The sequence below is a fragment of the Heptranchias perlo genome, chromosome 29 (genome assembly GCF_035084215.1).
Source record: "Heptranchias perlo isolate sHepPer1 chromosome 29, sHepPer1.hap1, whole genome shotgun sequence".
Taxonomy (NCBI): Eukaryota; Metazoa; Chordata; class Chondrichthyes; order Hexanchiformes; family Hexanchidae; genus Heptranchias; species Heptranchias perlo.
The window spans coordinates 8315974-8340990 of NC_090353.1; the positions used below are offsets into that span (position 1 = coordinate 8315974).

At 47.5% G+C, this 25017-nt stretch overlaps 1 protein-coding gene across 1 annotated transcript in view; it reads right to left on the bottom strand.

Moving 5' to 3' along the window:
* The window catches only part of ankrd24 (ankyrin repeat domain 24), a 63241-nt gene that overhangs the window by 33801 nt on the left and 4423 nt on the right, over nucleotides 1-25017 (bottom strand). Inside the window, exons 3-11 of the mRNA XM_067968271.1 lie at nucleotides 24174-24302; nucleotides 21388-21476; nucleotides 20332-20396; nucleotides 17300-17357; nucleotides 15052-15122; nucleotides 7308-7414; nucleotides 4808-4995; nucleotides 2420-2448; nucleotides 169-243 (exon numbers count right to left, since the gene is read on the bottom strand). Coding sequence (XP_067824372.1) covers nucleotides 169-243; nucleotides 2420-2448; nucleotides 4808-4995; nucleotides 7308-7414; nucleotides 15052-15122; nucleotides 17300-17357; nucleotides 20332-20396; nucleotides 21388-21476; nucleotides 24174-24302 — 811 coding nt within the window. The remainder of the gene's footprint in view (nucleotides 1-168; nucleotides 244-2419; nucleotides 2449-4807; nucleotides 4996-7307; nucleotides 7415-15051; nucleotides 15123-17299; nucleotides 17358-20331; nucleotides 20397-21387; nucleotides 21477-24173; nucleotides 24303-25017) is intronic.

Genomic DNA, 25017 nt, shown 5'->3' on the forward strand with positions numbered 1-25017 from the left:
GAAATTTGATCTGTGTCCTTTTCGATTGAGGGCAAAGGAGACCTTCAGTTTGGTGCATCTGAAAGAGGTTAAACCAGTATCTGCGATTGTGAATGTGCCTCAGACGACACACCGAATGCAGCTGGATTGTTACAGTCTATTTGGAATATTGGAGCCGGTTCCAGTTACCTGGGTAGAAGGGGTGCTGGGTGGCAAGGGGGCTTGCCTCTTTCGGGGACTTGTATTTTTCTCTCTTGCCAAAACCTGTAAAATTTGAGAATAAATCAAATGAAAAAAGCCAGCAAAAGAGATAAGATACCGAACGAGGGGCGGGGGACACGGCAAGAGAAGTTTAGGTGCAGACAAACTGGAAGGGTAAAATCTCAGAGACACGCAAGGGGCAGGAGGGCTTTCTAAGGGAGGACAGGGAGATAGTAGAGAGATGTAGAGGATAAGACACGACTTGGAAGGATGAAGGAAAAATATGAGACACAGAGCAGCAGGTGCAGAGGGAGGCATGGAGCAGAGAGGGAAGATTCTGGGGATATGGTTAAGAGGTGGTGACAGGCATGTTTCATAAGGCCTGCATTATTAATTAAAATAGTGAAAAGTCATTGGGAGCTATTAGTGTTGGATCAACCAAGAAAATTAAAACAAGAGATATAGGTTTGGACACCAGAAATCAATCAATTTGTTGGCTTTATTAATATCAACAGAAAGTACAAGCAAGTTATATTTCTATATACTTACTAGTAGGATACCCATCAGGGTCTGCAAACTACTAACCAATCCAGGCAAGTTCTCAGCACAGAATATCAAAGAATTGCCAAAAGTGAACCTATTTATAAACCTAGATGGACAATGTCAGATGATTTGCTCTAAACCTATCAATTCTGAGATTATTGTCATGTGAGCTTTATGTGTCATGTGCTACTACACCAGTAAATGGTAATGTCGCACCACATACACTCCATTCTCACTGGAACGTGGGTGTTGTTTATGTAGAAGATAATACAAATTGGTATGGTTATAAACATTACACCTTAACAGCTGGATTCTAGACATGTTATCTCCAAACATTGGAGAAACTATTTGTGTTCTTAAATTGCATTAACCTGACACCTAGCATTCCCCTGCAGCATCCCACAGTCCTAATCTAAACCATGCGTTAATCTCTATCACACAGAATACATACTCACAGTACAATGAAATTAATACAGACGTCTGTATTTTTAAGCTATGATATTATACACTATCCTACACTTAGCTGACGACTGTTCACGCCTCTACTAAAGGAAATATTACTCTAGAGAGAATAGCACCACATCACAATGATTACTTAATACATAAAATAATGTCGTAGATTTCTCTTATCCTCTTCATCTGTACAAGGGAGACACAAAGAGACTGTGTTTAGTGAGTGTACGAGAGAGAGAACAACTGGGAGAAAAGAAAGGGCAAGACCACAAGGAAAGGAGAGGGATAGAGAGAAACGGGATTCCTAAAGGAAATCAGAGAAATTGGAGGGAAGGGGAAAAGAAGAGAAAGAGAGAGAGAGACACGGGGATAGAGAGGGATGGAAGGAAAAGGACAGAAAGAGAGATATACATACTGATGGGGTGATTTTCAACTCTTACTGCCTGTTTCTTGCCTGAAAAACAGATGGCCAGCAGTTGAAAATCAGCGGGGGATTGGGGTGGGTGGGGGAGGTGTGTGGGGGAGGCCTTAACTGCCCCATTAATGCCCAAGGCCTGCCTGATGCAATTTTCAGGCGGGCCTATAAATCGACGAGCAGCCTGACCACCTACTTCTGACCGGAGGCTGCCTAAATATGCAAACTGGGGTCCTATGCTGCTTGATAGAGATTGATTGCTATGATTATAGTCAACAACTCCGTTATCATTGTATCATGTGACCACCAGGATGGTAGAAGGCGAACTAGATGGAACTTGGTCTTTTATCATCTCGCGATTCCTATGTTCCCAGGAAATCTTCAGAAGCATGTTCACAATATTGTTAGCCCTAATGATAGGAAGGAAGGAACATAGGAACAACAGTGGGCCATTCAGCCCCTCGAGCCTGTTCCGCCATTCAATTAGATCATGGCTCATCTGTATCTTAATTCAATTTACCCGCCTTAGTTCCGTAACCCTTCATACCTTTACCGAACAAAATTCTATCAATCTCAGTGTTGAAATTTTCAATTGACCATTGTGAACCAACAGATTCTAACCCCAACATCTCTATTTTACTGTCAGAAATTTGGAGTAAAGCATTCTGTAACTGGGATTTTTGAAATTAAAGGTGTCGTCTATACCAAAGCATGCTGTACCTCCCTGTTTTGATTTTGGACAAAGATGGATAATGTAATGGGAGCACATCCAGTGCGGTTCTGATCATGTTGTGGGGTCATTGACAATCAGAAGTCCAGTTCCTTTACCTGATGCTGCCTCTTTCTTAATTCTGGCTCTGCTGAGGAATAAATGAAACACAGAAATAAGGTCCATGCAACGCGGAATATTTTACAGCGTCTAACAATCTAAATCACTCTGGGGCAGTATGGTGGCACAGTGCAGTAGTGTTCCAGGGCCCAGTGCCATGGGTGGGAGGACACCACTTATGCCCAGGTATTATTTGAGCTTGCGATTTCAGCCGCGCCACCGCGCAGAGGGACCGCACGGATCCAAGCATTTGCTAACAGACCGGCAAGGAGGAAAAATCAGGATGCTTCTATGCTTCACTCATAACCCTTTATAATGCAGCATTGGCTACCTCCCCTGCTATCTCCGGCCAATCTTCATGGACGTGGAAGGTAAGTGTGCAGGAGAAAAATACCTTTCTCTCTACCTCCCCCGTTCCTGAATCCTTACAGTTCTCGCTGGTTAACCTGGGGTTGGTGGGCCTCCAGTACCTCACTTCACATCATTAATTCTTGGTAGGGTTTTTGCCATTGCATGGGGTGGGGATAGAGAAGAGCTATTCACAAACGACGACCCATCTCAACGTGAATTATGTCATTGTGTTGTGCGTTGACAAACAAAGGATTAAATGTTTGCCAAACACTTTTCACCACTGATGATCCACCTTTAAATTTAGCTTTTCTATCAAAAGGAAACACTTTCTGTGTCGCAATAGAAAAGTTTGCAGCGTGTTCCCCTCACTTTTAAAGGGGCCGTGTTACCTTGGTTATCTGACGTGAAAAACATTTTGCTGCCCCCCCCACCCATGGCTCTCTGGTTAGGCCACACGGTGCAGAAAGGTCCCTGGGTTAACCTCCGGGCAGCAGTAAGTGGATCTACAAATGGTCCCAGCTCCATGGTGGGGGGTGCGGGAGGTGATGACGTAGATGATGTTTCCACTTGTGGGAGAGACCAGGACTAGGGGCCATAAATATAAGATAGTCACTAATAAATCCAATAGGGAATTCAGGAGAAACTTCTTTACCCAGAGAGTGGTTAGAATGTGGAACTCATTACCACAAGGAGTAGTGGAGGCGACTGGCAGATGCATTTAAGGAGAAGCTAGATAAACACGAGAGAGAAAGGAATAGAAGGATATGCTGATCGGGTTAGATGAAGCAGAGAGGAAGGAGGCTCGTATGGAACATAAACACCGGCTCGGACCTGTTGGGCCGAATGGCCTGTTTCTGTGCTGTACATTCTATGTAATTCTATGTGATGATCGACCAGGGTTCCCGCGACTGATCACGATCCAGCCACTCCTGTTGGATGCGCAGTTGCTTGGTTGTTGAGTGAGGACGTGATCAGGTTGGGCTCTGGTGCCAACCCAATGGCTGCTTGAGGGAGATGCCAGGGCGAAACCAGTGCCCATAGAACTGCACCCTAGCAAGGAGTCAACACTTTTAAGGGAGAAGGTGAAGGGGGGAGAAACTTGGTAGAAAAAGGAGGGAGGAACAAAAAGTGAAGGGCTTTAATGTGTGTGTGCAAAGCAAGGTGACTGCCCCAGCAAAGGAGAGAAGGCACTGTATTGTGACAATATCCAGTATTCAGTCAATACAGGATCTTATTGTAGTGCATAGTAAAAACTCAACATAGGGCTACAAACATGCTAAAAATGCCACTATTTCTAAGCTTTAAAAATCACTGCAAATTGGGGGTGGGGGAAAGGCCCAGCTTGCCCCTTTCGGGGAAGTGTCCAGTCTCAGGCGTCAGCATCCCCCTCTATCCAGCTGATTGCTGTTGGGAGGAAGGTGATGGTTCCTGTGCTGCTGGGGCTTTAGTTAAATCATCGGTGGAACAAGACTGGTCAGAGCTGTAAGTTTGGGTTGGGTGGCATTTTGTTTGATGGCTGCAGAGCCATTTCAGAGAGATTTAACTTCATGGGGTATCGTCATTGGTTGTCAGAAGCAGAGTCCATGATACTGCAATAGGTACGTGGTCCGTGAAAGTGGTTGACAGGCCGAGATGGCTCATGCCTGCTCACATACGAGTATTACACAAATGAGCCATCTCTTCAGTGCAAGAAGCCTTGCTGCCAATCGTAAGGAACTAATGGAGAACTGGCAGTGCCATAGGTTAGTCGGGTGCATGGTTGCCCTTGAAAATTTCAGGGTGGCCAGTTCCTGATGCAACCTGGCAGAAAAATCATTCCTAGCTGGTTACAGAGCTGTATTGTTGGGGCCCGGAAGAAGTCCATCTCCCCTTGATCCCTGGTCTGAGATCTGGACTATCAAGGTGGGAGAAATCTATTTTGGGTAGGCTGTTGGAGGGAGAGGGGGAGGAGGAGAAAAAGAAAGGAATCTTTTGTTTGGCCGAAGGATAACGTAATGCCGTCCAAAAGATATCGGGGCATAAGGAACATGACTTACCGCTGTTCCAGTAGCTTCTATGAGGGATTGCGTGAAGCAGCTGCAGGATGTCTGAATTTCCTGTCACCATGCTGTAGTGTATAGCATCATGACCCAAGGCATCCACAAGACTGATGTTGGCTCCACTCCTGACTAGAACATCCACCGTCTCCACACTGTCGTTTTCGCAGGCCAGCATCAAAGCTGTTCTGTATTTAGGAAAGGAAGCAGAGAATGAGCCAACTTGTTAGCAGTGAGAAAACCCAACACAAAGCATCTTTCTGGACGGTTATCTAAGAACGAGCTCTCCCCGCGGTACAGAGGTTAATGGCCAAAGGTTTTGGGTGGTCTTCAGCTTCTCTGCTATGAAGTAGGAAGTCTCGTGGCAGCGGACTGCGTTCATCTACGGGGAGATTAGACAATGAGACCCATCAAGACATGGTTCGTGTGAGCCCTAAAGAAGCTAATCGATGACAAGCTGTTTCACCCTGTCCAGAACAGCAGAACCAGAGGACACGGCCTGCACTTAAACAGGGGCAAATTCAAATATAATCTGCAGGATCGTTATTTCAGTGAGCGAGTGGTCAATCTATAGAACAGGTTCCCGAGGGGAGAGGGTGGAAGCAGATTGTGTTGATTCATTCAAAAGCAAATTAGATAGATTTCTTTCTGAAAATAGTATTTTGGGATATGGGGCACGATTTTAAAAGGGAAAAACGGGTGGGTTGGGGGCAGGAGAGGGCAATCAAAATCTCTGTTTTAGGAAGCGGGCAGAAATCCCGGCTGAAACACACACATTTTTGAATGAGACTCAGGCAAATCTGTATGTGTGCCTCATTGAGGTATTTGAGGTAGTTTATTTTTTGTGTATTGGATAGTTAAAAAGATTTTAACGTTTCCTGGGCGGCTTTTGATTCACGCCCGGTAAAACCAGGACCGGATCAGTGCAAAATAAACTAAATAAATTAAATAAAATTACATTTCCCATTGCAAACAAATTAAATAAACATACCTTAAAAAACAATGTTGCCTGGACTTTCCCCCACTCTGATCCCGATGTCCGAAGTCTGCCCTCTGATCCCGAAGTCCGATGTCTCCTCTCTAATCTTTATTCCCCCCCCTCCCTGATTTCTATCCTAACTGCCGATGAGGTCTCTCTCTCTCTCTTTCTCCCCCATACCTCGGACATGCAGCTCCTGTCTGCAGCCATCCTGTCAATCGGGCTGGCTGCCGGTCATGAAACCCGGAAGAGACTTTGATTGGCCTCATTAGGGTCGCGATCCTCGCAACTCGCCTACGTCCCTTCCGGGTTTTGCGCCCGCAACTCACCAGCCCACCCCCCCGGACTCTTCATATTAAAATTATGCCCATAGTATCTGAGTAATCTGAGAGTGCCAACAGTCAGCCAATACTTGCTGTCAAGATTCCGACTTTAGACAGGTTCAGAGGCTGTCAGCATCTCCAGAACAACAGGTCAGCATCAGCCACTGAGGGGGAGGGAAGAAAATGGAAGGAGAAAAATATAGTTGTTTAAAATGCACATTTTGATGTACAGTTTTCAGGAGAGCATCACTCAGACCCTCCTGCGATAACCTTCAATAGAATGGCACGGACTGTAGCTGCCTGTCTCACCCCCTCCTGTTCACAACTGCTCAGCATCAACTTGGCTCAGTGATAGCACCCTGGCCTCTCAGTGATGAATGTTGTGGGTTCACAGTCCCACTATAGACCAGAGCACATATGACACTTCAGTGCAGTACTGAGGGAGAGCAGCACTGTCAGTGGTGTGGACTTTTGAAATGAAGTATTAAACTAAAGTCCTGTCTGCCTGTTCAGCTGGGTATAAAAACTTCTGTGGCACTATTTAAAGAAGAGCGGTCAGATCTCCCCTTAACCACCACCACCAAAAATGGATAATCTTATGGGGCCTTGCTGAGCACCAAATGGCTGCAGTGTTCCTTTGATTGCTTCGATTTTAAAATTCTCATCCTTGTGTCCGAATCCCTCCATGGCCTTGCACCTCCCTATCTCTGAAACCGTCTCCAGCCCCGCAACCCTCCAAGAACTCTCTCTGCATTCCTCCAATTCTGGCCTCTTGTGCATCCCCGATTTTAATCGCTCCACCATTGACGGCCTTGCCTTCAGCCTAAGCTCTGGAATTCCCTCCTAAATCTCTCCGCCTCTCCACCTCTCTCTCCTCCTTTAAGACGCTCCTTAAAACCTACCTCTTTGAACAAGCTTTTGGTCACCTGACCTAATGTCGCCTTATGTGGCTTGGTGTCAATTTGTATCTGGTTTATGCTCCTGTGAAGCGCCTTGGGACATTTTGCTACATTAAAAGCACTATATAAATGCAAATTGTTGTTGAGTGAAATACAATAGTGGAGTGCTTTGGGATGTCCTGAGAATGTGATAAGGTGCTTTTAAGGCAAGTTTTTATTTACTTCCCACTCACCACACCTCGCCTCCCTTCCTGTTGACTAGCAGTTGGGTACTTTCCTGGCTGACAGACACAGCTCACCTTCCCTGTTTGTCCCTGCTGTTGACATCTTCTCCTCTTACAATCAGGCACCTGCACATCTCGTAGTTGCTCATCTGAGCGGCCAGAATCAGTGGAGTGCAGCCATCCTGCAGTGATAAGAGAGAGAGAAGATACTTCACCTGCCCAGAGCCAAGACAACTACCAGAACACTGTGGCATTGGGTCCTTTTGTTGTGCCCACTGGCCTCCCACTCAATTAAATCTCCCCTCAGCCTCCTCTGTTCCAAAGGGAACAATCCCAGCCTATCCAATCTTTCCTCATAGCTAAAATTCTCCAGTCCTGGCAACATCCTCGTAAATCTCCTCTGTACCCTCTCTAGTGCAATTACATCTTCCCCGTAATATGGTGACCAGAACTGTACACAGTACTCAAGCTGTGGCCTAACTAGTGTTTTATACAGTTCAAGCATAACCTCCCCGCTCTTATATTCTATGCCTCGGCTAATAAAGGAAAGTATCCCGTATGCCTTTTTAACAACCACCTTATCTACCTGTCCTGCTACCTTCAGGGATCTGTGGACATGCACTCCAAGGTCCCTCTCTTCTTCTACACCTCTCAGTACCCTCCCATTTATTGTGTATTCCTTGCTTTTTTGACCTCCCCAAATGCATTACCTCACACTTCTCTGGATTGAAGTCCATTTGCCACTTTTCTGCCCACCTGACCAGTCCATTGATATCTTCCTGCAGTCGACAGCTTTCTTCCTCATTATCAACCACACGGCCAATTTTTGTATCATCTGCAAACTTCTTAATTATGCCCCCTACATTTAAGTCTAAATCATTAACATATATCACAAAAATCAAGGGACCTAGTACTGAGCCTTGCGGAACCCCACTAGAAAGAGCCTTCCAGTCACAAAAACACCCATCGACCATTATCCTTTGCTTCCTGCCACTGAGCCAATTTTGGATCCAATTTGCCACTTTTCTTTGGATCCCATTGGCTTTTACTTTTTTGACCAGTCTGCCATGTGGGACCTTGTCAAAAGCCTTGCTAAAATCCATGTACACTACATCAAACGCATTACCCTCATCGACCCTCCTTGTTACCTCCTCAAAAAATTCAATCAAGTTAGTCAGGCACGACCTTCCCTTAACAAATCCATGTTGACTGTCCTTGATTAATCCGTGCTTTTCTAAATGTCGATTAATACTGTCCCTCAGAATTGATTGCAATAATTTGCCCACCAACGAGGTCACACTGACTGGTCTGTAATTACTAGATCTATCCTTTTCTCCCTTTTTATACAACGGTACAACGTTAGCAGTCCTCCAGTCCTCCGGCACCACGCCTGTAGCCAGGGAGGATTGGAAAATGATGGTCAGAGCCTCCGTTATTTCCTCCCTTGCTTCACTTAACAGCCTGGAATATATTTCATCTGGGCCTGGCAGTTTATCTACTTTCAAAGATGCTAAACCCCTTAATACTTCCTCTCTCACTATGTTTATCCCATCCAATATTTCACACTCCTTCTTAACTACAATCTCTGCGCCGTCCCCATCCTTTGTGAAGACAGACGCAAAGTGTTCATTAAGAACCAGACCCAGATCTGCCTCCACACACAGGTTACCTTTTTGGTCTCTAATAGGCCCTACTCTTTCCTTAGTTATCCTCTTGCTCTTTATGTATTTATAAAACATTTTTGGGTCTTCCTTAATTTTACTTGCCAGTATTTTTTCATGCCCTCTCTTTGCTTTCCTAATTTCCTTTTTAATTTCATCCCTGCACTTTCTATACTCCTCTAGGCTTTCTGCAGTATTGAGCTCTCAGTGTCTGACATAAGCTTCCCTTTTTTGCCTTTTCCTACCCTGTATGAGGAAACCGGAATACATCGGGACACCGGGAGACACCAGGACACTGGAACACACCGGGACATACCGGGAGACACTGGGCCACAGGGAAACAGGGACACACCAGGACCCTGAGTCACCAGGCCACAATGAGATGCACCGGGACATACTGGGACACACCAGGAGACACCGGGACACACTGTGACATGGGACGCACTGGGAGATGGGAGACACTGGGACAGACCAGGAGACACCGGGACACACTGGGACATGGGACGCACTGGGAGATGGGTGACACTGGGACAGACCAGGAGACACCGGGACACACCAGGAGACACTGGGACACACTGGGACATGGGACGCACTGGGAGACACTGAGATACACCGGGACACCAGGACATGCCGGGACACTCTGGGACACACCAGGAGACACCGGGACACACTGGGACATGGGATGCACTGGGAGACAGGGGAAGACACCGAGATACACCGGGATATGCCGGGACACACGTGGACACACGATGGGTAGATCTTGGCTTTGTGCAACAATGTAAATCGGGTGTTAGGGAATCGCATTGGCTTCAATGGACATAAAAATCGGGAGAGATGTAAAATGGGCTGCCGATTCACTATCACCCATTTTACACTATCGCACAAAGTCAAGATCGAACCCACTGTGTTATAAAGAGGTACCATCACGGTTCAAAAGGAGCTTTCGGTCTTGGTTCTTGCAACGGCCAGGGACAATTCCTTCCAAATTCTCAACTTCTGGGCGGCCAAATAGGTGGTTTGGGGAAGTTTGTGCTGCAATAGCCAAAAATCCGCTATCCTTGCAGCGCACTCCCACCACAAGTCTGGGAGGAGGCCCGGATATTGGGCCAGGGCCCCGTGTTGCCGGGTCCTGGCCTTCCCTTCAGTTTGTGCAGGCCCCAAACAAGGAGACCAGCATCAGAGGGGTCATGGTCAGATCAGGAGGTCCCCCAGCCCAAGAGTTTCCCTCGTCCCCAATCTAGGAATCCGCTGGCAAGCTAGTATAGTGAAGTGAGACCCAGGAACATGGCACTGAACCCCCGAAGATGTCAAAAACTTTTGGAAGTATTTTCCGACTCGACAGACCACTCCAAACATTTTCAGGAGGGCTCTGGACTTCCCTCTCCAACAGGTGGAGATGCCGGTGATGGACTGGGGTTGACAATTGTAAATAATTTTACAACACCAAGTTATAGTCCAGCAATTTTATTTTAAATTCACAAGCTTTCGGAGGCTTCCTCCTTCCTCAGGTGAATGTTGTGGAAATGTTGTGGAATTTCCACAACATTCACCTGAGGAAGGAGGAAGCCTCCGAAAGCTTGTGAATTTAAAATAAAATTGCTGGACTGTAACTTGGTGTTGTAAAATTGTTTACAACTCTCCAACAGGAACAGACATCTTCTCCTGATGTTCCCTTGAATTGTGAGAAGCTCCCCGCCAGAAATATCGAACCTTCCCCACCAACTCTACATACTTGGCTGGATGAAGGCGGGAGATTCCAGGCGGACTCGATCGCAGTAATTACACTGGGACACACCAGGAGACACCGGAACACACAAGGAAACCAGGATACACCAGGACACAACGGGAAGCACCAGGAGACACTGGGACACCGGAACACGCAAGGAAATCAGGATACACTGGGAGACACCAGGACATTGGAACACACCGGGACACACCGGGAGACACTGGGACACGGGGATACAGGGACACACCAGGACCCCGGGTCACTGAGCCACATTGGGACCCACTGGGACACACCAGGAGACACCGGGACAGACCAGGACACATTGGGATAAGGGACGCACTGGGAGACATGGGAGACACCAGGATATACCAGGACACCGGGACACACTTGGAGACACTGGGGCACACCATGACAACGCAACACACCAGGAAACGCCGGGACACTGGGACACACTGGGACCCCCATACACCGGGACACTGGGATGCACCAGGGCACTGGGACGCACCGGGACACTGGGACGCACCGGGACACTGGGACGCACCGGGGCACTGGGACACTGGGACACTGGGACACTGGGACGCACCGGGACACTGGGACGCACCGGGGCACTGGGACACTGGGACACTGGGACGCACCGGGACACTGGGACGCACCGGGACACTGGGACACTGGGACACTGGGACACACTGGGACCCCCATACACTGGGACACTGGGACGCACCGGGACACTGGGACACACTGGGACGCACCGGGACACTGGGACACACTTGGAGACACTGGGGCACACCATGACAACGCAACACACCAGGAAACGCCGGGACACTGGGACACACTGGGACCCCCATACACCGGGTCACTGGGATGCACCAGGGCACTGGGACGCACCGGGACACTGGGACGCACCGGGACACTGGGACGCACCGGGGCACTGGGACACTGGGACACTGGGACGCACCGGGACACTGGGACGCACCGGGGCACTGGGACGCACCGGGGCACTGGGACACTGGGACACTGGGACGCACTGGGACACTGGGACGCACCGGGACACTGGGACACTGGGACGCACTGGGACACTGGGACACACTGGGACACCGGGACACTGGGACACACTGGGACGCACCGGGACACTGGGACACACTGGGACGCACCGGGACACTGGGACACACTGGGACGCACCGGGACACTGGGACGCACTGGGACACTGGGACACACCGGGACACACCGGGACACACCGGGACACTGGGACGCACCGGGACACTGGGACACTGGGACGCACCGGGACACTGGGACGCACTGGGATGTACTGGGACACCGGGACACACCGGGACACTGGGACGCACCGGGACACTGGGACGTACTGGGACACCGGGACACACCGGACACTGGGACGCACTGGGACACTGGGACGCACCGGGACACTGGGACACTGGGACGCACTGGGACACTGGGACGCACTGGGACACCGGGACACACCGGGACACCGGGACGCACCGGGACACTGGGACGCACCGGGACACTGGGACACACCGGGACACACCGGGGCACTGGGACGCACCGGGGCACTGGGACGCACCGGGACACTGGGACACTGGGACGCACCGGGACACACCGGGGCACTGGGACGCACCGGGACACACCAGGGCACTGGGACGCACCGGGACACTGGGACACTGGGACGCACCGGGACACCAGGACACTGGGACGCACCGGGACACCGGGACGCACCGGGACACTGGGACGCACCGGGACACTGGGACACACCGGGACACACCGGGGCACTGGGACGCACCGGGACACACCGGGGCACTGGGACGCACCGGGACACTGGGACACTGGGACGCACCGGGACACACCGGGGCACTGGGACGCACCGGGACACACCAGGGCACTGGGACGCACCGGGACACTGGGACACTGGGACGCACCGGGACACCAGGACACTGGGATGCACCGGGGCACTGGGACACACTGGGACCCCCATACACCAGGACACTGGGACGCACCGGGACACTGGGACACTGGGACGCACCGGGACACCAGGACACTGGGACGCACCGGGACACGTAGAGACACGGACACTCCGGAACATATCAGGACACATTGGCATACAAGGCACACATCCCGCGGGACACACCAGAACACACCAGCACATACCAGACACCAGCCCCACAGGTTTTCTGCGCCTGCAGCCCAGAATAATGGATATGGTTCTCATTCACACAACTATCGTTTAAAACAAACAGAATTAATCCTTGCACAACCGGTCATGATAGCATGGCATCACCGCTCATACGTCTGTTTAAAAGCCTGATAGATAAGCAGAAAGCAGAGAGTAGCGGTGAACAGTTGTTTTTCAGACTGGAGGGAAGTGTACAGTGGTGTTCCCCAGGGGTCAGTATTAGGACCACTGCTCTTTTTGATATATATTAATGACCTGGACTTGGATATAGAGGATATAATTTCAAAGTCTGCAGATGACATAAAACTCGGAAATGTAGTAAACAATGTGGAGGATAGTAACAGACTTCAGCAGGACAGAGGCAGACTGGTGAAATGGGCAGACACATGGCAGATGAAATTTAACGCAGAGAAGTGTGAAGTGATACATTTTGGTAGGAAGAATGAGAAGAGGCAATATAAACTAAATGGTACAATTTTACAGGAACAGAGAGACCTGGGAGTATGTACACAAATCTTTGAAGATGGCAGGACAAGTTGAGAAGGCTGTTAAAAAAGCATATGGGATCCTGGGCTTTATTAATTGAGGCATAGAGAACAAAAGCAAGGAAGTTATGCTAAACCTTTATAAAACGCTGGTTAGGCCTCAGCTAGAGTATTGAGTTCAATCCTGGGCACCACACTTTGGGAAGGATGTCAAGGCCTTAGAGAGGGTGCAGAAGAGATTTACTGGAATGCTGCCAAGGATGAGAGACTTCAGTTATGTGGAGTGACTGGAGAAGCTGGGGCTGTTAAACCTGTGTCCTCTGGTTACTGACCCTTCTGCAACTGGAAACAATTTCTCCTTATTTACTCTATCAAAACCGTTCATGATTTTGAACACCTCTATCACATCTCCTCTTAACCTTCTCTGCTCTAAGCAGAACAACCCCAGCTTCTCAGTAAATCTCTTCTGCTCCCTTTTTAAGGCGTACGGGGTGTACGGGGGACACGGTGTCTCCAGATGTGTCCTGGTGTATGTATCCTTTCTCAAGTGAGGTGCCCAGGATTGAACTCAATACTCTAGCTGAGGCCTAACCAGCGTTTTATAAAGGTTTAGCATAACCTCCTTGCTTTTGTTCTCTATGCCTCTATTAATAAAGCCCAGGATCCCATATGCTTTTTTAACAGCCTTCTCAACTTGTCCTGCCATCTTCAAAGATTTGTGTACATATACTCCCAGGTCTCTCTGTTCCTGTAAAATTGTACTATTTAGTTTACATTGCCTCTCCTCATTCTTCCTACCAAAATGTATCACTTCACACTTCTCTGCGTTAAATTGCATCTGCCATGTGTCTGCCCATTTCACCAGTCTGTCTCTGTCCTCCTGAAGTCTGTTACAATCCTCCACATTGTTTACTACATTTCCAAGTTTCATGTCATCTACAAACTTTGAAATTATGCCCTGTATACTCAAGTCCAGGTCATTAATATATATCATAAAGAGCAATGGTCCTAATACTGACCCCTATGGAACACCACTGTCTACTTCCCTCCTGTCTGAAAAACAACCGTTCACCTCTGCTTTCTGTCCCTTAGCCAATTTTTTATCCATGGCCCTTTAATCCCATGGGCTTTACTTTTGCTTACAAGTCTATTATGTGGTACTTTATCAGATGCCTTTTGAAAGTCCATATACACAACATCAACCACACCACCCTCATCAACCCTCTCCGTTACTTCCCTCAGTAACCTAGGATGCATCCAATCGGAGTACTGCCAATCTTTTTAAGTACCTCCTCTTTATCTATTTTTATCCTATCCAATATCACTACTACCTCCTCCTTTACTGATACATTGGCAGCATCCTCTTCTTTAGTGAAGACCGGTGCAAAATATTCATTTAGTACCTCAGCCATACCCTCTGCCTCCACAGGAAGATCTCCTTTATTGTCCCGAATCGACCTCACCCTTCCTTGGATTGCCTTTTTACTATTTATATGTTTATAAAAGGCTTTTGAGTTCCCTTCCAAATCAGCCGCTAATCTATACTCATACTCTCTCTTTGTCCCTCTTATTCCCTTTTTTAGATCACCCCTGTACTTTCTGGATTTAGCTTGGTTCTCGACTGTATTATGAAACTAAATTCACATTAAATTCCTCTCTGCACTATTTTAATGCAGTTGTTAACCCAATAATAATAAACAGAAGAAATTGACCTTGTCACGGCTTTGAATGAATCCGCAGAGGGCAGGTAAGAACCGTCACTTACATCGTCACGGACATTTAAAGGGCCCTTGAAATTGCACAGCGTCTGAACACAGGAAAAATTCCCACTTGTAGCTGCAACAAGAGAGAGAAATACAAAGAGGATTTTGAAAGTGCCGAGAACATGGTTATACCTAACATGCTGACAGTGTGAATCTGAACTGAAGCATCTGCCCCTTAATAATGTGTGTCGATGGCAGAAAGGACTTAACTGTCTTTTATTACAGTTGTTTCGATGAATGGGCAATGGATCAGTCCTGATCCTGGTACAGGTGGACTAGTCCAGATCCTGGCACAGGTGGACCAGTCCTGATCCTGGCACAGGTGGACCAGTCCTGATCCTGGCACAGGTGGACCAGTCCTGATCCTGGCACAGGTGGACCAGTCCTGATCCTGGCACAGGTGGACCAGTCCTGATCCTGGCACAGGTGGACCAGTCCTGATCCTGGCACAGGTGGACCAGTCCTGATCCTGGCACAGGTGGACCAGTCCTGATCCTGGCACAGGTGGACCAGTCCTGATCCTGGCACAGCTGGACCAGTCCTGATCCTGGCACAGCTGGACCAGTCCTGATCACCTCCCCCTCCATACTCACTGGCCTCTCTAACCCCACTCCCGGGATTTACCTTCGAACCGCTGCTGGCGAGGTAAGCAGCCCGACATTCATCATCCTCAAAATATTACTGAGGCCCGAGGCCCAATTTCAGGCCAGCCTTGGCCTCCTGGTTGGAGCACTTGCTGCCTGCAGAGATCCAGGTCTGGGCCCGAACACGGGCTTAGGCGAATTTCCAGCCCGTTTTGTCCTTACGTGGTCCCCAGCTAAGACAGTCGGTGGTACGGCCTGCTCCCTTGCTTGCCAATATCTGGCCATTAGCAAGAGAGCAGGAATTGCCCAGAGTGACGGTGCCTCTCTGTTCTGCCCTGGGCTCTTCCTCATGCAGAGAACTGCAGGTGTGAGCCCCACTGAGAAATACGACTTATAGATCAAGTCATAGTCATGTATCCCATCCTGCAAAGTGAGGCTGTGGGCAAACCTTGCGTCTGTGAGAATACAAAGGGAACCAGTATCCCACAGAAAATGACATGCCTGACATTAGGCAAACTAATTGAGAATATTGCAAAGACAATAAAACTGTGAACAGACACACTGAAGACCAAATTGTCAGAAACAGATGACAAAACGTCTCAAGGCATAATCAAAGACTCAGGACCTGGACACAGACTAATCCTGTTATGTTAATTGCAGGAGCTTTGTTCAGTTAATTATTGTAAACAATTTTACAACACCAAGTTATAGTCCAGCAATTTTATTTTAAATTCACAAGCTTTCGGAGGCTTCCTCCTTCGTCAGGTGAACGATGTGAAAAGTTACCTAATTCAGTTAATTAGGTAACTTTCGTCATTGGCACACACAGGATGCGACATCTTAAATATCTGTATCCGAACAATCAAAATACACAGAAAGATAAGGACATGTCCCTCCCCCATAAGATAGATAGAACGGACAATAGTTAACACCATAGGATGGATATCGGAAAGGTGTCTGGAACGATGGGCACCCTGGTGGGGGGACAGACGACATCATGAGACTAATGTCGTTAAGCTACCAGAAGCAAATGTGCTTCAGAAAGATATATAAACTGAGACACTGTCCCACTAAAGTCATGATGTGGAGATGCCGGTGATGGACTGGGGTTGACAATTGTAAACAATTTTACAACACCAAGTTATAGTCCAGCAATTTTATTTTAAATTCACAAGCTTTCGGAGGCTTCCTCCTTCCTCAGGTGAACGATGTGAAAATGAAATCCTCGAAAAGGTAGAAGCAGCTTCTGGAGCCACAGAGGCCCACACACCCTACGATACCAGGCCTGATCAGCTTGAAACTTCCTAGGGGCAGGTTGTGCCATCCTTGTTTATTTGATATAACTATTAGAACGTTCTTATATAAATACTTGTTGTTTGGTAAAACCGCATTAGAACATTGTTCTTGTGTCTACAATAAAGTTTGAATGTGCGGTCACACTCGGGCCCGAATCACTGTGGAAATTATTATTAAGAATGATTAACAACCCTTGGTAGCATTAATAAAAGCATATTTCCAACAGTCCCAACCCAAGTTCTGCGATCCAGGGGTCTCCGTAGTCATTACTATTAAACTCCGCAGGCACTGGCCTATCGACAGGCTCAATGTCAACACATTAAAACAGGCAGAAAGAAACAATGGCAGGTTTGGAAGGTTGGGCACTGACCTGCATGATGTAACGCGATCCTTCCATAACTGTCGACTGCATTCACTGGGCATTTTTCCTAAAGAAATAAAGAACGATAAACTTGAATTTATATCGCGCCTTTCCCGACTACATAAATGGCCCTAGAACTGAACCCTGAGGGACACCACTACCCACTTCCAACCACTCTGAAAAACTGCTCCTAACTCATCCTGTTTTCTACCATCTAACCACTCTTTAATCCAATTTGTTCTCCTTCACCAAGTCCATCCCTTAATGTTCTCCAATCTCCATTGTGGTTTCGAATGCTTCTTCTGGCCCCAGAAAAATATTTTGGTCCATTGCCCCACTCTCAACGTGGACATCGTGCAGGTGGTACAGTCGCACCGCCTACCACTCGCCCGCTGTCCACCCAAAGTCAAAATTGCCGCCCATAACTGCTCCATCTCTCATACCCCGCACACCCTCTCTCTGCCAAACATCTATGCATTTCCTCCTTGAATGTGCTGACAAGATCCATTGAAATGAACAGGGAGTTTCATCATTTATGAATCATAAAGGAGTTTGTATATTTCTAATACCTATCTGTCTGACGGGTCACTTAAAATTTAGTTATATTCATAGAACCTTACAGCACAGAATGAGGCCATTCAGCCCATCGTGTCTGTGCTGGCTCTTTGAAAGAGCTATATAATTAGTCCCACTCCCCTGCTCTTTCCCCATAGCACTGCAAATTTTTCCTTTTCAAGTATTTATCCAATTCCCTTTTGAAAGTTACTATTGAATCTGCTTCCACCGCCCTTTCAAGCAGTGCATTGCAGATCATAACAGCATTGCTCCTAAGCTGTTCTCCCTTTGTTGTAATATCCTGGTCCACCTTGGAGTTGTACTCTGGATTATGCCAATGAATGTCTTGTGTGCCAATAAGATCCTATTGGTGGTGAACCCTGAACATTCCTCTGTCTGCTTTGGAAAGGAAGGTGTTAATCCACCTAAAAGTAATATCGGGCTCTCAAAATCTCTGTGACCCCTTCCAACTGTAAATGTTTGGGACTGTGAGCATGGGGCCTAGTGTTCTGTGCACTTGCTATATGGCTTGGACATTGATGGTACCACTGCCAGGGAAATAGCCAGGCTGGGCCAATTGCGAGCCCTCTGTGGAAACAACATCGGTCCAATCTGGAATATGGCCGTCCAGACTGGTGCACTCCAAGTCAGCCACTAATAAGGAGGCTACAAACAGTGCAGAACCAAGCAGCATTATTTGATATCCACACTAAGGTACAGTGCTGTAGGTGGTTGCCCTCCAATATCTTGACCGAGCGGCCATTATTCAGGAGTCTTAACTTGCTGTTGGAAGGCCTCTGAAAATGGAAAGGATGTCACAGCCAAGCTCTGGCCTGTCTTTGCCCAGTGCCCACACATGTACTTCCAGCAGGGGTCTCTTTAGTAATCAGGAATGGACACCCTGGGGGTAAGGTTCACCCATTATATAACTAGGCTTGAATTTTCATTCCTATTGGAACATATGAACACAGGAACAGGAGGCCATTCAGCCCCTCGAGCCTAGGCTACCATTCAATTAGATCATGGCTTATCTGTCTCTTAACTCCATTTACCCGCCTTGGTTCCGTAATCCTTAATACCCTTGCCTAACAAGAATCTATCAATCTCAGTTTTGACATTTTCAGTTGACCCCAGCCTCAACAGATTTTTGGGGGAGAGAGTTCCAGATTTCCACTACCCTTTGTGTGAAGAAATGCTTCCTGAAATCACCCCTGAACAGCCTAGCTCTAATTTTAAGACTGTGCCCCCTTGTTCTGGACTCCCCAACCAGAGGAAATAGATGCTCTCTATCTACCTGATCAAATCCTTTAATCATCTTAAACACTCGAAATCAATGGAAATGAGAATTGAGCAAGGGGCCCACTCTTGCAGTTAGCCAGTTGTGAGCAACAAGAGCAGCACATTGCCCCTCGGGCTTTATATGCCCAACCAATCTGTACATCTGTGAACTCCAAACAATGGAAAAAGGGATTCCTCGAGTCTCCAACAGAGGTCAGTGGACAAGGTGAGGTCTGATCCATCACTGTCAACAACAACACTTCTTGCATTTATATAGCGACTTTAACGTAGTAAAATGTCCCAAGGCGTTTCACAGGAACGTTATCAGGCAAAATTTGATACTGAGCCACATAAAGAGATATTAGGAAAGGTGACTAAAAGCTTGGTCAAAGAGGCGGGTTTTAAAGAGTGACTTAATGGAGGATAGAGAGGTAGAGAGGTTTAGGGAGGGTATTCCGTGGCTTAGGGCTTAGGCAGCTGAAAGCACGTCCGCCAATGGTGGGGTGAAAGAAATTGTGGGTGCGCAAGAAGCAGGAATTGGAGGAACGCAGAGATCTCGGAGGGTTGTAGGGCTAGAGGAGGTTACAGAGATAGGGAGGGGCGAGGCCATGGAGGAATTTGAACACAAGGATGTGAATTTTGAAACCGAGGTGTTGCCGGATCAGGAGCCAATGTAGGTCAGCGAGCACAGGGATGATGGGTGAATGGGAATTGGTGCGAGACAGTATACGGGCAGCAGAGTTTAGAATGAGCTGACGCAAATAGAGGAACGAGGACGGAATCCATCTGATCGATTTACAACCCGGCACTGTCTGTGGGCCTGAAATAGATGGCAGACCTCAGCAACGATTGTGACACAAGGGTCAAGGTGAGCGGCACTGAGATTTATGAATTGGTCACAATTGATTGTCACCAATTCCAGAATATCGGACGTAAAAAGGATGTGAATGGGATAATAATTCCTGGGCCATCCTTAGCAAGCTCCCAGCCTCATTGCTAGGGCCCAGTCGAAGGTGGGCTGATGCCATCCATCCAAAGCACTTTCCGGTTCCCCTCCTCCTGGAGCAGAAGTCCGCATGCGATGACGGAAGGGGAATATCTGAGAATAACAAGAGATTACAGGTTTGCTGCGGTGTTTCCCCTTCTGAGACTGGGACCCCTGAACCGCTGCTTTAATATGAAGAAGGATTACCCCGGAGTGCTCATACCTGGAGAAGTCTCTTCACACACTGATGGTGGCCATACTTCGCTGCCAAATGAAGCGCATTCAACCCTAGATTGCAACCAGACACACACATCAGACAAAGGGAATGGAGTTCGTTCCCACATAGCATCGTCTGAAAATAAAACATCTGGGGGCCGAGTTTCCGCTCGTTCCCGTTGGTTATATCAGCGCAACCCGCTCAGAGTCGCCCGAACCAGCGCAAACGATCGAGGAATTTTAAACGCAAGTGAGTTACGCCCAAAGCCATTACACTCGTGTTTACTGCGATCTTTTACGGTGGTTCAAGATTCAATTTGCCCGAATCAGGCCCCGCCCACAAACTGGTCACACCCCCCAGGGTGAAATTCCGAAATTCCGCCCATTGTGCTGGTTCGGGAAGGATCTCCCAATTGCAATCAGTAAGTACGTTTTAAAAGCCTTCTCATATCAAAAAATATTTATTTTATTAAGAAACTTACCAGTGTACACCAATGAAACTATTAAATGGTTCAGTATTGTTTGTTTGTCATTTTCAGTGATTTTTAAATCAGATTACTCACAGATGGAGGACTGGACACCCTTTGTTAAAAATGCTTATTTTTGTTGATAAACCCATTTTTAGCCGTATTAATAAAACTGCCCCAGTTTACCACTCTTAAATACAACAAGCAATACTTTTTAGTGGAAATAAAAAAAAGAAACAACTACGTCCTATTACGCTGCCCGATTGCACTGATCCATGGAAGATTTTACGTTTGTGATCATGCAAATGAATTTTAGCAGAAACTTGAAGCCGAACCAATATAATTCAATGATAAGCAGATTTGGTAACGTCAACCAATGGTGACTTTTACAGCAGGGGGTTGAATTTCCACTTGAGTTCTCCCGATCATCCACCGTAACTTGGGCGCAAGATCTGCGGAGACCCCGGAGAAACAGTGTAAGCGTTATGACGGACAATCGGCAGAACCCACCCCCCTCAGAAATTGAACCCCCAGATCTTAAGGCTCCATCTCAGTAGAAGAAAGTCCAGAAAACCCTTTGAGTGTGAAATGTTTACCTGACCCGTCCAGTGCGGTGACGTCCACCCCGTGCGCCAGGATGACCTCCAGACAGTCCACATGACCCTTCATTGCTGCCAGGTGGTACCTAAGGTAGAGGTGGGCAGAGCAGCTGAATTAATGGCAGAGGCATGGAGTACAAAAGCAAAGAAGTTATGCTAAACCTTTATAAATCACTGGTTAGGCCTCAGCTGGAGTATTGTGTCCAATTCTAGGCAACACACTTTAAGAAGGATGTCAAGGCCTTGGAGATTTACTAAAATGATATCAGGGATCGGGGACTTCAGTTATGTAGAGAGACTGGAGAAGCTGGGATTGTTCTCCTTAGAGCAGAGAAGATTAATAGGAGATTTAATAGAGATGTTCAAAATTATAAGGAGTTCTGATAGAGTAAATAAGGGAAAACTGTTTCTCTGATAGGAGGGTCAGTAACCAGAGGGCAAAAGAGAGGGGGGAGAGATGGAGAACTTTTTTTACGCAGCGAGTTGTTCTGATCTGGAATGCACTGCCTGAGAGGGTGGAAGCAGATTCAATAATAACTTTCAAAAGGGAACTGGATATATACTTGAAAAGGAAAAATTTACAGGGCTATGGGGAAAAAGTAGGGGAGTGGATGCAATTGGATAGCTCATTCAAAGAGCCGGCACAGGTAAGATGGGCTGAATGGCCTCCTTCTGTGCAATGGCTCAACACCACCTTCTCAAGGGCAATTAGGGATGGGCAATAAATGCTGGCCTTGCCGGCGACACCCGTGGTGAGCAACCTGTAAGACATTTGCAAGCTTGCCATTCCCAAAATTCAGCTTACAGGGTCTTATCTCCTCTCAGCGACACTCAGATTACCCTTGTGACTTTGTTAAAGATCACCATCAACCTCATTCTGATCCTTCCATTCATTCCAGCCAACTGACTGCCAGATGTTACCTGGAGACGTTTTGTCTGGAATATTCTGTTGACTGTTTTCTGTTCTGCCTGTGTGGCCCAAACCAAAGGCCCGTGGTTTTAGAGTTTGCCAATTATCTTAGAAGGAGGCCATTCAGCCAATCGTACCCGTGCTGATCCTTTGAAAGACCTATCCATTTAGTCCCACTCCCCTGCTCTTTCCCCATAGCCCTGCAATTTTTTCTTTTTAGGATATATCCAATTCCCATTTGAAAGTTACTGTTGAATCTGCTTCTGAGGCTTTCCAGAACATAACAATTCGCTGAGTGAAAATATTTCTTCTTATCTCCCCTCTGATTCTTTTGCCAATTAACTTAATTCTGTGTCCTTCTGCCAGTGGAAACAATTTCTCCCTGTCTACTCTATCAAAACCCCTCATAATTTTGAACACCTCTTTTAAATCTCCCCTTAACCTTCTCTGCTCTAAGGGGAACAATCCCAGTAATCCTAGTTTTGTGCAAAGTACAATCCCTGATGCGAATGTGACTGTCATTAAATGTTGATAAATACAGGAGTGCAGCAAAAGATGAATGAGCCAGTTCTCTCACTGGTACTCTCAGAGGGAAATGCAGAAAGGTTCAGGAGCCATTAAAATATTGATTATTTAACTCTGAGTCAATAATACGCTGGCATACGCTGTGAGTTCTCAAATCATTGTCTGCAAGGATTTCCAGCTGAATCTTTGACTGACAATCCGGTCTTTGGGGTAGAAGTCACAGTATGATATTAATATTGTTCATATTAACAGCTCAATACGTTCGCACAGAATTCTTTTTGTCGCCTATTTTAATGAGCAGGGTGACCTGTTTATTCTGAGTGGTTTAAATGCCTTTGTTAAAACAGCAGACAACAGAATTTCGTACAATTGTGTTAACACCCCTGTTAATAATGTCGCACACAGTGGGGGTAATTTTAACCTTGATCGACAGTGTAAAATGGGTGAGAGCGAGTGGGCAGCCCATTTTACATCTCATTCAATTTTTATTTCCGTTGATTTAAATGGGGAGAGATGTAAAACAGGCTGCCGACTCGCTATCACCTGTTTTACACTATCACACAAAGTCAAAATGACCCCCATTCAGCATGGAGCAGGTGCCTCATCAGAGAGAGAGAGAGGAAATCAGAGTGGGGACATTTAAACGGCCAGATCCAAACCCACCACTGCTGACCCTGCTTGAGTTTACAGGGTCATCAAAAGGGCACCTCATCAGCACGAGGCAGGAGGACGCTAAAGCCACCTCCAGTGCCCACTTGCCCAATGCCAATGGAAACATCCACCTTGTAACACATTTGGCGGTGTGGAGTGCTCAGAACTCCTTCTCCCCCCTCCCCCCGAACTCAAGAAATCGTTCGATCGGACCCCCTGAGCCCGGGAGATGCTCTGGCTGTAACCAAAAAAAAAGATTAATTCTTCTGGAGTCTTCACAAGATCCTCATGGAGGTCCTTAAGGCTCTACTCACTCGACGTATCAGTTACCAGGTTCTGACAGAGGCTCAGGAGCAAAAACACCCAGGGTAAGTAGCCCCTGCTCCTGGTGCCAAATCACGCCCCGCCCCGCTCCTCCCGCTAGATGGTCGGCCGCCATTTTTTTTCTCTTATTAAGGGCTTGTTAACATGTGAGCATGAAGCTTCTCAAACATGAGAACACGATTGGTGGGCTGGTAATCACAGAGAAAACCAGGCCTGGTTCACCTTTGTTTATGTTAAAACACCAAGTTCCACCCCCTCCGCCCCCCCTCCCCCCAACCTCCACCTTTTTTATGTTGTTGACTGGAGTGTAATTGGGCCCAACAATTTTTCACAAAACGCCTCTTCAAATGCAGCAAGATAATTCCGGACTCACGCTGATCGGCCCTCCGTGTCCAGCTTCGTGGTGAGAAGAGTCCTTTTGTTGAGGAGCGAGGCCACTTTCTCAGGGTCACTGCCATCCACGGCCTGTAGCAGCTTCTCGTCATATTTACTCCAGTCCTGGCTCTGAAAAGAAGCAGGGTCATTAAAGAAAGACAGACTTGCATTTATATTGCACCTTTCACAATCTCAGGACGTCCCAAACTGCTTTACATCCACCGAAGTACTTTTTGAAGTGTAGTCTCTGTTGTGATGTATGAAATGCAGCAGCCAATTTGCACACAGCAAGATCCCACAAACTGCAATGTGATAATGACCTGATAATCGGTTTCAGTGATGTTGGTTGAAGGATAAATATTGGCCAGGACACCGGGGAGAACTCCCCTGCTCTTCTTGAACAGTGCCACGTCCAAATGAGAGGGCAGACGGGGCCTCGGTTTAACGTCTCATCCAAAAGATGGCACCTCCAATGGTGCAGTGCTCCCTCAGTACTGCGCTGGAATGTCAGCCTAGGTTATGTGCTCAAGTCTCTGGAGTGCGACTATGAACCCATGACCTTCTGACTCAGAGACGAGAGTGCTACCCACTGAGTCACAGCTGGCATCGCGGATGCTCCTCCTACAGACTCTTCCCAACATTTTTCTGTCTAGATCACAGTTTCTATAAGTCCGTGGTGGAACTTTCAACTGCAGCAGGGCATAAAAAATGAGTGATATTGGATCGGCCGACAGTTATACAACTCCTCCCGCCCTCCCCTGATTCTATAGTATGGTTTCCAATTCTGGCCTCACCACTTTAGGAAGGATGTCAAAGCCTTGGAGAGGGTGCAGAGAGATTTA